Below are 12,481 nucleotides of genomic sequence, written 5' to 3' on the forward strand. Positions count from 1 at the left end.
TTTCCCCTTTCCCTAAAATGTACCCCTTTACTCCCACTGCACACATACACAGAAGACAAGCACCAGTGCTGGCATCCTTCCCTTTTCCTCCTACTTCCATCAAAACTCAGATTCCTAAAGAGCTCATATTATAGGCTACTAAGTTATGTGTAATCAGAAAAAAGAGTTTTTAAATTCAGGGAGTATCTAACTGATAATGTCGTGCTTCAGGAGAATGTATTTAGGAAAGGGAAAGGAACAGTAGAAAGCTCTCCCCTCTGATATCTTAACTCTTTTTATGTTTAAAATAATTAATTTTCTAATATCTCAGAAGTTATGGAATGAGCATATATACAGCTATGTAAACAAGCAACTCGACAATAAGACCTGTATGACTGGGTCTTTTGTTGTTGTTTTGGAGAGGTTTTTTTTTTTTTTTTGCTGTAGGGTGCATGCACTCGCCAGAAAGACAGAGACAGAGAGACAGAAAGCGAGAAATCACCCTCCAGGGGGGATGGCCACGCCGCAATCCCTTCTCCTCCATTCTCCTCTCAGGATCTTGGGCACACACGCACACGCGCCAGGCGTGAGTTTAAGCCACCGGTTCCAGGACGCGAACCGCGTTCGACTATGTGGGAGTCCAGCGACATAGCCATTACGCTAACTGCTGGTCCCTATGACTGAGTCGTCTTCTTTTTTTTTTTTTTCTGAGTGTAAGTGTAGTAATTCATTAAAGAAATATTTGACACATAAATTTATTTGGTTTCCATCTGTATCAACCATTACTTTAATATAGGTAATCCTCATTTCACATGGTGGTATAGGACCATAAAATTGACTATGCCAGCCAAGCCCATGCAAGGCAGTCTTAAAGCAGTACCAGCCTGATGGCATAGTGAGTAGTAAACCAAACCATTGTGCTGGAAGCCACATGGCCGACTGAAGGTAAGGATGCCTGAGTCGGCTTGTAAACATGCTGGTATATGCTTGCATGCTCAAGATTCCAGTGAACTAAAGAGCCAGAGAGGGGATTGCAGTATGATGAGACCCTATCGAGGGTGCTTCTCTCAACCTTTCTCTTTCATGCATACGCAAATATTATCACAAATAAAATAAATAAACTAAAAAAATAAAGTCTATGAGAGGGCCAGCCCTATAGCATAGAGATTAAGAGAAGTGGTTCCCACATGGCTGATGGTGATTTGAGTCCTGGTATGCAAGGCAAGTGTGTGCATGTGCCCCAAAACCCAAGAAGATGGAGAAATAGGGGAAAAGGGGTTGTAGCATGACCGTGCCTCATTGTGTGGTGCTTGCTTCCCTTCCCTGTCTCTCTCTGGTGAGTAGCATGCACCTCTGGCAATAGAAAAAAAAAAAAAAATCTATGGGAAAGATCACAATTGTTCCATGACATTAACAGTTTTTGTCAAAATTAACTCTCTTATTGTCAGCTTTAAGTGTATATAGACATGGGGAAAAAAGTAAAACTAATATTTAGTACAGTTATATTATGCAATATAATTTTAAACATTTAGAAACATTGGAAATTAAAGCTATTTCTTTGTTAAAATAAACTTATGGAAAATAACTTAATGGAGTTAGTTTTTCCCTTCCCATTGTATAACTTATCATATGACATTAATATCTTTTCTGAATCTTGATGAATTCTCACACTCCCGAGTTTGCATCAACTTATTGCAATTTCTCTGTGTTCTTAATGTCCAAGAAATTTCTCTGCATTGCTTTAACATCAAGTTTCTTGTCAGAGTGCCATTTCCTCTGGACATCTACATTCTTTTCGCTACATTCTTTTCATCACACCTACTTTCTCAACTACATCAGTAAATTTGCCTCTGAGCTCCTCTGGCATATCTGGAATCTCTTGAATGGAATAGCATTGTTGTAATATTCTTACCATCAGCTAGTTCTTCTACAACTACATTTACATTTGATTTTAATTTCATTTTCAGCATTATCACTTTTCACTTCTTTGCTGTACATACTCCATTTTTCCATTTTTGCTGCCTAATTTTGTCTTTTGCTTTATTTTTTATTTTTTTGGAACCTCATGAGTTTTTCACTGGGAGACAAGCCAGTGCCACCACGTGCCTTGTTGTCTGTAGGTTAACTGAATCATGATAAGCACAGTAAGCAGTCATGGACAGACTTTGAAAGAAGTGACTGGTCATTGATCATGATGCATGTCTGTTCCTTATGAAGTATTTTGTGAACAGATAAATGAAGTGAAGGTTTTACTCTATGCAGTTACTGACAGTCAATATAATGAGGCAATTGAAAGTTGAATCTTGCTGTTGAATGACTGGAATATTTTTTTTGTTTTTTGGTTTTTTTGGGAGAGGTTTTTGCTATAGGGCGTGTACGCTTTCCAGAAAGACTGAGAGAGACAGAGAGACAGAAAGCAAGAAATCACCCTCTGGGGGAATGGCCACGCCACAATCCCTTCTCCTCCATTCTCCTCTTGGGATCTTGAGCATGCACGCACACACACCCGGTGTGTTTAAGCAACCAGGTCCAGTACTCGAACTGCAGTCAACTACATAAGAGTCCAGCGACATAGCCATTATGCTAACTGCTGGTCCCAATGACTGGAGTTTTTTTTTTTTGTTTGTTTTTTTTAACTAAACCATAGTAACTGAAACTTGTGCATATCAGAACCAGATAAACCAAGGACATCAACACAGATAACTTGTCAGATTGGTCAGACCATAAAAGCTGGTCTAGGTCCAAAGGTCATTTTTTTATTATTATTTATTGCCTCTAAACTTGCTATAAGGCAATGCACGAGAGAGAGACAGACAGAAAGATAGAAAGAGAGAAAAAGAAGGAAAGTGAGAAAGCAAGCCACCAAGTCCAGCACTCAAACTGTAGTCGGCCATGTGGGAGTCTAGCATCTTAATCACTATGCTACCTGCCGGCCCCCCCAAAGGTTATTTTCATTTTACTTCACTTTTATTTCACCTAGCAAGTAAAGAAAAAATATAAAGTCAAAGATTCATGAAGAAGTGAGTGAGTTCACTTCCCCAGTGATTCCCTTATTTCTCAAGAAGGTAAAATTTGGTAGTCTTGGTAAACCATTGGGCTTGCTGCCTTTACCCCATTTTGGGGGCTGCCATTGAAAAGCAGAGTGAATTTCTCAGTTTTACCACTAGTTAGTAGCAGCATTAGAGCTTAGTTCTCTTAAAGCTCAGTTCTGGTGGGGGTTTTTTGTTTTGTTTTGTTTGTTTGTTTGTTTTTACCACATTTTACCACTTTCTTCTGACCCTGTTCAGATACATCCTGTTCCTTCTGTGTGATGGGCTATGACAAACTTTGGTCTTGGAAATTATGTTGTTAGAGATGCTCTTACTATAGTACCTCAAAGGTCAAATCAATAGGGCTTTTATTTCTCTTACTTCTAGTAGAGACAGGAATGATCTTGTACCGCTGTAGCTTTTTGGACAAGGGAACCCTCATCCTTTTTTCTCATCCAGAATGTATACAGTAGTTAACATTGCAAGCTGAAAAATCCTTAAGCTTCTGCTAGATTCTGGCAGAATACACTTCCAGTATCAGTTGCTGCTCTACAGTGTTTTCTCCGACATAATGAAGCCTTTGGCCATCATTGCTGCTTTGAAAATCAAAGCCTTTTGGTCTCTAATGGAATGTTTATCAAAATACTACATTTTGAAATTTGCTCAGGAAAAGGAAGTATGGTAAATGATATTAGAAATCCCTCCGGCTTGCCTTGGCATTACTTCATTTTATATTGCGTGTTCTGGAAATGTCTGGAATTAGTGTAAATAAGAGATTATCCCACAATAAATAAGCACTTTCCTTATTGTCCTTTTCTATGAGAACAAAACATCAGATATGTATTCTAATTGTTATTTCTATATGGTAAAGAAATTGCCCTCTCCCAAATCTTATTATTGATCCTTTGGCTAAGCTAAAAATCCCATAACATCTATATCAAAGGTCTCATATATTTGCAGTCTTTTACTAAAGTGAAATTGAAACTTTTTTTTTTTTTTGATACAGCAGTACAGAATGCCAAGCCTATAGTATAAAAGTTACACTGTTTATGACAGTCTCTGTTACTTTCCTTGGTGTTAATTTTTTTAAAAGCAAGTAAATAATCAGTTGTGTTATACATATTTAGTAATATAGTGACTGCCGTAATACTTACATGTAAAAGAGAACAAAGGACTTTGAGCTTATCCTGTGGGGTTGGCTCTGTCTTAATGTAATGTAAGGCACTGATAAGTCTTTGAGTAAGAGAATGACATTTATTCAAGAACATTTAACGAGGGATGGTGTATACTGGGATTATTGCCCTATGGATATAGCAGTATCTACAAGACAGACTCCTTGCTCTCCTGGTGCATCTACCCTGATGGGATAACGAGACAAAAAGCAAATTACATGGATTGATTAATTAATTGATTGAATCCATGGCTTTCACTACACATTTCCATCAGTTTTCACACTTGTATTCCTTATTTACATGGTGAAAAGTTCTGTTCATTCAAAGTATTACAGACTTCCAAAGTGTTTATATAGAACTTTGGGAAATTGGGGCCAGGAGCAGTGGCATGGTTGTTAAGGTGCTGGACTCCCACATGACTGACGGAGGTGCAAGTCCCAGACTAGGCAGCTTATTTCCCCTCTCTCTCCCTTTCTCTTTCTCTCTCTGGTGAGCACATATGTCCTATAGCAAATTAAAAATTAATTAATTAGTTAATTAATTCTTTTTCTGAAAAAGGGAGTCTTAACTCTTATCAGTAACGTCTACTTGCTTGATTCTCTCATATGCTGTTATTTCTCATGGCACTTCCTTTGTCGTTAGCCTTTCTTGCATAGGCCTCTGACTTCTTTTTTTTTTTTTGGAGAGGTTTTCGCTATAGGGCGCGTGCGCTCGCCCGACAGACAGAGGGAGACATAGAGACAGAAAGCAAGAAATCACCCCCCAGGGGGGATGGTCATGCCGCAATCCCTTCTCTTCCATTCTCCTTTCAGGATCTTGGGCACGCACGCACACGTGCCTGGCGTGAGTTTTAAGCCACCGGGTCCGGGACACAAACCGCGATCGACTACGTGGGAGTCCCGCGACATAGCCATTACACTAACTGCTGGTTCCCAGGCCTCTGACTTCTTAAGAACATACTTTAGTATCAGCTGACTTACTACCTGGTAGCATTATTTTATTTTAAATTATTTGATTTTTTTTATCTGAAGATGGCTTTACCATAAAAATTACACTTGAACAAAAACCAAATCTTATATTGGTAAGCAAGTATATGGCTGTCACTTTTGATTTTTGCATTAAATAAACATGCTACACAGTTTTTCCATTTAAAAACATGTGGGTTATTTGATTATGCCAGAGTAGTTACAGTCAAGAACTCACAAGCACTATTGTGAAATGAATTTAAAAGGTCTTTTTCCATTTTTTAAAAGTTCTCTTGCAAGGCTGGCAGGTAGCATGGTGGTTAAGGGCGCTGGACTCCCATATGACCGACTATAGTTTGAGTCCTGGACCTGGTGGCTTGCTTTCTCACTTTCTCTCCCCTTTTCTCTCTTGCTTTTGCTTTGTCCCTCACTGGTCAAATTAAAATAAGCAAATAAATAGACAAAAGTTAAATAAAATAATTCTTTTTAAAAAAAAAACTCTAAAAAAAAAGTTCTTTGGCAGCAGTTCTGCTAAGGACTACATTTACAGACCAAAACATTTTTAACAAAGAAGAAAATTTTTCATGTTCATTTAACCAAATCCTCATGGTAGTAAACTTTGTCTTTAAAAAGGGGATGCCCATTATTGTAATTGCTTTTAGTTTATGTTATATCTATGGTTTTTGCTTTCTTTTTTTAGAAATTGCAGGGAGTAGGGACCAGCAGTTAGCATAATGGCTCTGTCGCTGGTCTCCCATGTAGTCGACTGCAGTTCGAGTTCCAGACCTGGTGGCTTAAACTCATGCCAGACGCCTGTACGTGTATGCCCAAGATCCCGAGAGGAGAAAGGAGGAGAAGGGATTGCAGTGTGACCATCCCCCCGGGGAGTGATTTCTTGCTTTCTGTCTCTCTGTCTCTGTCTTTCTGGCGAGCGCATGGGTCCTATAGCAAGAACCTCTCAAAAAAAAAGTTGTTGCAGGGAGTATGTTCTCTCTGGGAATTCAGTTAATTGCAGTGAGTAGATCAATATTCAGCAATCATGTCTTTTAAAGTTCTTTCTAATCTCTGTATTTTATGATACTATATTTACCTTTACCTCTACTTTTTTCCCCTCAGTGACAAGAGATCAGGGATCACGTTAGGCCTCAGCTGGCAGTGAATTGGGGCGGGGATTAGGTTTAGGAGGCGAAGAGCATTAAGTAGAGTGTCTAAGATGGGCATTAAGTTGGAGTCTAGAACATGTGGTTGATTCTAACAGATGCAATTGCTGTTAGCTCCTTCTGCTATTTTTTAGTTTTTTTTTTAATACTTAATACATTTCTTAATTGTAATTTCTATAATTAGGGGAAAATTAAGAAAAAGAACCAAAAATAGAAGCAATTTTTAGAAGTTACCATCTCAAGTGCTTTCTTACAAACAGATAATCCCTGCATTCTTAGAGATTGGTTAGTGTTCATATAACTCATCAAAAAGATGATTAAGTAAAGCCTTTTGAAAAAATTGGGGGAAAGAAGGTACTTTTTGGGTTAGAATACCTTGGGGGCTAGCAAGTGGTATGGTGGTTAAGGCACTGGGCTCCTGTGTGGCCAACCATGGTTCGAGTCCTGGACCTGGTGGCTGGCTTTCTCTCTCTCTCTCTCTCTCTCTCTCTCTCTCTCTCTTTCTGTGTGTGTGTGTGTGTGTGTGTGTGTGTGTGTATGTCTCAAATTTAAAATGATAATAATAAATTAAAGTAAATAATAATTTTTTTAAAAAAGAGGAACCAGCAGATGGCTTAATGGTTATGTTACTGAACTCCCACATTAGTCTACCATAGTTCGAGTCTCAGACCTGGTGGCTTAAAACTCACGCCAGGCACATGTTGTGCATGTCCAAAATCCCAAGAGGAGAAGGGATTGTAGCATGACCATTGCCCACCCGGGGGGGGGAGGGTTAATTTCTCATTTTTTTTCTCTTTGTTTCTCTCTTTCTCTTCAGCAAGCACACATGCCCTATAGCAAAAATTTCTCTTAAAAAAAAAAAGGAATGAAAGGCTTATGTTTGGCCTATAAGAAGCATTCCTGAAAGGAAGAATTTTTCTTGATAATCAGATAGAATTTAAGTTAGATATTTTATATCCCTTGGGGCTGGGACAGTCCTGTTTGTGTCCCCAGGCCCAAATATCCCATCTAACCTATACTAGGTGCTCCAAAATTATTTTCTGAACTGAACCATTTCCCATTCATGAGTGAATAACGGAAATAAAATCATCCCAGTAAAAGAAGTGGATTTTTTTTTCAGTTGCTGTCCAAAATATTCCCTTTCAGGAAATGTAAAAATGTTTTTATGAATGGTATATTGGAACCACAAGCACTGACTTTGTATTTCAAAGTTGGAAGAAATGAAATTGATGTCCCACACAGTTGTAAAATGCCAAAAATAAGTAAAGCTGGAATGAATTAAAGCCTCGTGCTCAGAAAGGCCAAGGAAAAGCTTCACATCAAGGATAGCTATAATTGAAAGGGTCCAAATAAGTATTTAAAACCACTCCTCCTGGGACTGCTAAGATTTCTGAATTTCAAATTGACATCTTATATTTGACAAGGTGACATTGTATAAGAAATGTATTGTAAAACACTGCTGTACGATAGGGAGATGATTGAATGTAAATATTTCAAGATGTGGACCACTGTTCAAATGTTATCATAAATCTTTGCCATTATTTTAGGGGATAACTCTTCATGCATATATGAGCTGAATTGATAGAGCTGGCTCTTGGAAGGGAAGTTATCAGTGGATTTCTGTCTGATACCACTAGTCTGACTTGACTACAAAAATATCCCATTAGATCTTTGCTCTACTTTTTTACTATTATTTTTAAATTTATGATAGAGTACATGCACACACATTACAGTGTGTGTGTGTGTGTGTGTGTGTGTGTGTGTGTGAGAGAGAGAGAGAGAGAGAGAGAGAGGAGCACTCTCAACAGAATCTTGTCATGCCACAATCCCTTCAGCTGATCAGATCTTGGGCGCTTGCACACGTGTTTCCAGCTAGCTAGGTCAGGGATTCGACCCACAGTCGCCTTATGAGGTCCATTACCACATGAACACTGCATTATCACTGCACTATGGAGCAGGCATAGTCTTTGCTATTGTTATACTATGCATATTTAAAACATAGGGAAACTTTTGTCCTGTTCACTGAGTGCTCTGAAATATCTCTGTTATGAGAAATTACAATGGATTGGGGTAATTTATACTTATAAATATTAACAATAAAAAAGCTTGGGCTACAAGACTAAAAATCCTTTCATTCTTTGTAGGTTTGGAAGGTTTACAGTTGCTGCCCTTCAGTCCAAAGTAGAGCAGTACGAACGTGAAACAAATCGTCTCAAGAAAGCCCTAGAACGAAGTGATAAGTATATAGAAGAACTAGAATCTCAAGTTGCACAGCTAAAAAATTCAAGTGAAGAGAAAGAAGTTATGAATTCCATTTGCCAGAGATCACTTTCTGTCGATGGCAAGGGGAGCAAGGGCAGTGAAGATGATGTGGCATCAAAGAATCAAGGTGATAGTGCCAGAAAGCAGCCCAGCTCAACCACTGTGAGTTCTTCTCACCTGGCAAAGCCTTCCAGCAGCAGACTCTCAGATACCAGTTCTGCCAGGCAAGAAAGCACCAGCAAAACAGAACTAAGCTGTTCTAAGAAAAAAGACCTCTATCAAAAACAGGTAGAAATAATGTTAGATGTGACAGATACTAGTATGGATTCTTATTTGGAAAGAGAGTGGGGTACAAAACCAAGTGATTGCGTACCCTACAAAGATGAAGAACTTTATGATCTTCCAGCTCCTTGTACTCCCTTGTCCCTTAGTTGCCTTCAGCTTAATACTCCAGAAAATAGAGAGAGCTCCATGGTTAAAGGTGGAAGTTCCACAAAGCACTCAAATCATCTCAGAAAGTTGGTATTTGATGATTTTTGTGGTTCTCCAAATGCTTCTAATAAAGATTCTTTAGAAGATGATATAAGTGGAAATGAAAATGAAAAGAAATCAGAATGTTTTACTTCTCCAAAGACAGGATTTTGGGACTGTTGTTCCACAAGCTATGCCCAGAGTTTGGATTTTGAAAGTTCAGAGGGAAACACAATAGCAGATTCTGTTGGAGAAATATCTTCAAAACTGAATGAGAAATCAGGCTCTTGCTTATCCAAGAAGTTGAATTCCATTCGCTCTTTTGAAATGAACCGGACAAGAACCTCCAGTGAAGCATCAATGGATGCTGCTTACCTGGACAAAATCTCTGAGTTGGATTCAATGATGTCCGAGTCAGACAACAGCAAGAGCCCTTGTAATAATGGTTTTAAGTCAGTGGATTTAGATGGCTTATCAAAGTCATCTCAAGGCAGTGAATTTCTTGAGGAAACTGATAAATTGGAAGAAAGAACTAAGCTAAACCTTTCTAAAGGTTCTTTAACTACTGACCAATTAGAAAATGGAAATGAATGGAAACCCACTTCTTTCTTCCTCCTTTCTCCATCTGACCAAGAAATGAATGAAGATTTTTCACTCCATCCCAGTTCGAATCCAGAAACTAATGAAATCAAACCCCCAAGCTGTTTGTTTCAGACAGAGTTTTCCCAGGGTGTCTTGTTAAGCAGTTCACATCGACTATTTGATGATCAAAGGTTTGGGTCATCTTTGTTTAAGATGTCCTCAGAGATGCATGGTCTTCCTAACCACCTCCAGTCTCCTTGGTCTACTTCCTTTGTGCCTGAAAAGAGGAATAAAAATGTGAATCAGTCAACAAAAAGAAAAATCCAGAGCAGTCTTTCCAATGCCAGCCCATCAAAAGCAACTAAAAGTTGACCCATTAGAAAGGTGTCCTTGGTGTTTTTGTCCTGAAAAGAACTTAAGAAATTTTAAAGTTACTTTTTTCTCCTCATAGAAGTTCTGTACAATTTTGAATGGGTAATCTTTAGTCAAGTGTCAGGCCACAATGGGTGGATTAACCTGTACTCAAAATAATTGTGTTCAATTTGAAAAGACTTGCTTGGTTATTTCATTTTTATCTGGGGATCTTTTGACCAGAGAAGGTTGGGAGACATTTGTTTGTTTTGTTTTTAATGACTGTTTTACATATCTGGGTTGGGTGTATTTTCTTTATTTAACTGTCATATATAGCAGCCTGGTAATGAGCCTCAGTTGTCTTCAGAATATGTATTTCATAAAGTAAAACTGTTAGTGATGTCTACACACTGCTTATAAGACAATGAGTTTCTTGAAAGCTTTTCCTAGAGTGGAAGTTAATTTTGCTTGCCCTTTTTAATTTATGTGTAATGATGCCTAACTTTTATTCAGTGCCATGGTGGAGAAATAGCACTCTAACCTTAGTCCAATATTCATCTACTTTTTAAAACTTTTATGTATATGTTTGCATTTTTAACATTGTTCTTTGTCTAGCTTTTGTGAAAACATCCTGCTAGCATAAAATACATTTTTGTATGAAAATATTTGTTTTATGTCAGGTAGCTTACATTTTCTCATCTTTGGTGTATGTGTGTAAAATCAGAAATTGAGCATACTTTGGAAGAAAGGAATGGAAGGTTACGTTTGAAGGAACCTAAATATCATAACTGTGTTTTTCCAGATGTCTAAGTGTAAAAACCTTCATTGCCAAGTTCTTGATCCACTTACATCCCAGGGGACGTTTTAGGTTTTTTTATTTGTTTGTTTTCTTTTTTCTCCTCCTTTTTTTATAGTGATAAGGCCCTAGTTTGCATGGTGCTGTTCTTTGTGGGAACTTTAAATGCATGGTAGCATTTTTGCTTGCTCTGTTTTCCATACTAAGAAAAAGAAGCTTCGTTGGTTAATAGAGTATCTTCTGTATAGGACAAAACTTGTTTTATTTCGTGAAGACTGTTGGGATGAGGATAAGAACTAAGCACAATTTTTAATTTAGGTTCTGAAAAATATTCTAAACATGTTTGGTGTGCCTACATAGGCCTTTAAAATGGGTTTATATGTTAGTGACTTGTTCGTCTAATGTGCACTGCACGTTTTACATTAATACCATACTGTTTTACATTAATACTGCATGCTTTTCTATGTGAACTGAATAAAAGATGTCATAAGCACTGTATTCCTTGACGTTGTCTCAGATCCTGAATTAGTCAATAAAGACCAGGAAAACTTATTTTTAATTGATTTTATAATACAGAGGTTGATAAGCCAAGGCTCAGGTGACTGCATCTGTTTTTGAAAGCCCTTTGAGCAAAAAATAAATTAATTAAAAGTTTTTTACATTTTTAAATGGTTTTTAAATATATCCAAAGAATATTTCATGACATAGGAAAATTATATGAAATCTAAATTTCAGTGTTTCTAAATAAAGTCTTATTAAAACACAGCTACCCTCATTTGTTTATGTATTATACAGGACTGCTTTTGCACTGTAACAGTAGAGTTGCATAGTTGTCACAGAGACTGTATGGGCCACAAAGTCTAAAATGTTTACTGTCTGGCCTTTTACAGGAAAAAAAAAATAAATTGACCCTTGCTATAATAGATTCTGAGGATTCAATGAAATATCATTTTTTTAATTTAAAAATTCATATAAAATAGCATTTTTAAGATTTGGGACTTAAAGAAAAAAAGATTTGAGGATTCATGCCCTCCACTTTTAGAAGTAATAATAGCCAGAGAAAGCTAATGTAAGTCATAACGTTTTTTAAAAAGAATTATTTTATTAAACTTTATTTATGTACTTATTTATTTAAACTTGACCATAGAGGGACAAAGTAAGAGAGAGAGGGAGAGAAAAAGCAAGCCTCCAGGTCTGGTACTCAAACCGTAGTCAGCCACGTGGGAGTCCAGTGCCCTTAACCACCACACCACCTGCCAGCCCCCATGTTTGTTTTATATATATTTTCTAATAATTACTTGTTCATTATTTCATCTTTCTATTATGATAAAGCTAAGTGATACTTTCCACAGGTATTAGCATTTCAAATATCTTTGATAATAGGTTTGTGTATTAGAAACTCAGAATGTAGAAATCTTAATTTAAGGGGTGTATGGTCTAAATGTCTCTCTCCCTCAGTTCATATGTTGAAACCTACCTGCCCCTTGCCAAGGTGATGGTATTACAAGGTGGGACCTTGAGGCCTACAGGTGGCATGGTGTTTAGGTGCTAGACTCCCACATGGTCAACTGCGGTTCAAGTCCTGGACCCGGCAGCTTGCTTTCTCACTTTCTCTCTGCCTGTCTGTTGAGTGTATGTGCCCTATTGCAAATTAAATAATAATAAATAAAGTTCCTTTTTTAAAAGCATTATATAACTTTATTTAAATTTGCCC

At 37.6% G+C, this 12,481-nt stretch overlaps 1 protein-coding gene across 1 annotated transcript in view; it reads left to right on the top strand.

Annotated features, from left to right (window-relative positions):
• The window catches only part of OBI1 (ORC ubiquitin ligase 1), a 51,384-nt gene extending 40,764 nt beyond the window's left edge, over nt 1-10,620 (top strand). The window contains exon 6 of the mRNA XM_006139948.3: nt 8,450-10,620. Coding sequence (XP_006140010.1) covers nt 8,450-9,992 — 1,543 coding nt within the window. The 3' untranslated portion in view covers nt 9,993-10,620. The remainder of the gene's footprint in view (nt 1-8,449) is intronic.
• Nucleotides 10,621-12,481: the final 1,861 nt, after the last annotated feature.

This window comes from Tupaia chinensis, unplaced genomic scaffold (assembly GCF_000334495.1).
Source record: "Tupaia chinensis unplaced genomic scaffold, TupChi_1.0 Scaffold000013_1, whole genome shotgun sequence".
NCBI classification, from domain to species: Eukaryota; Metazoa; Chordata; class Mammalia; order Scandentia; family Tupaiidae; genus Tupaia; species Tupaia belangeri.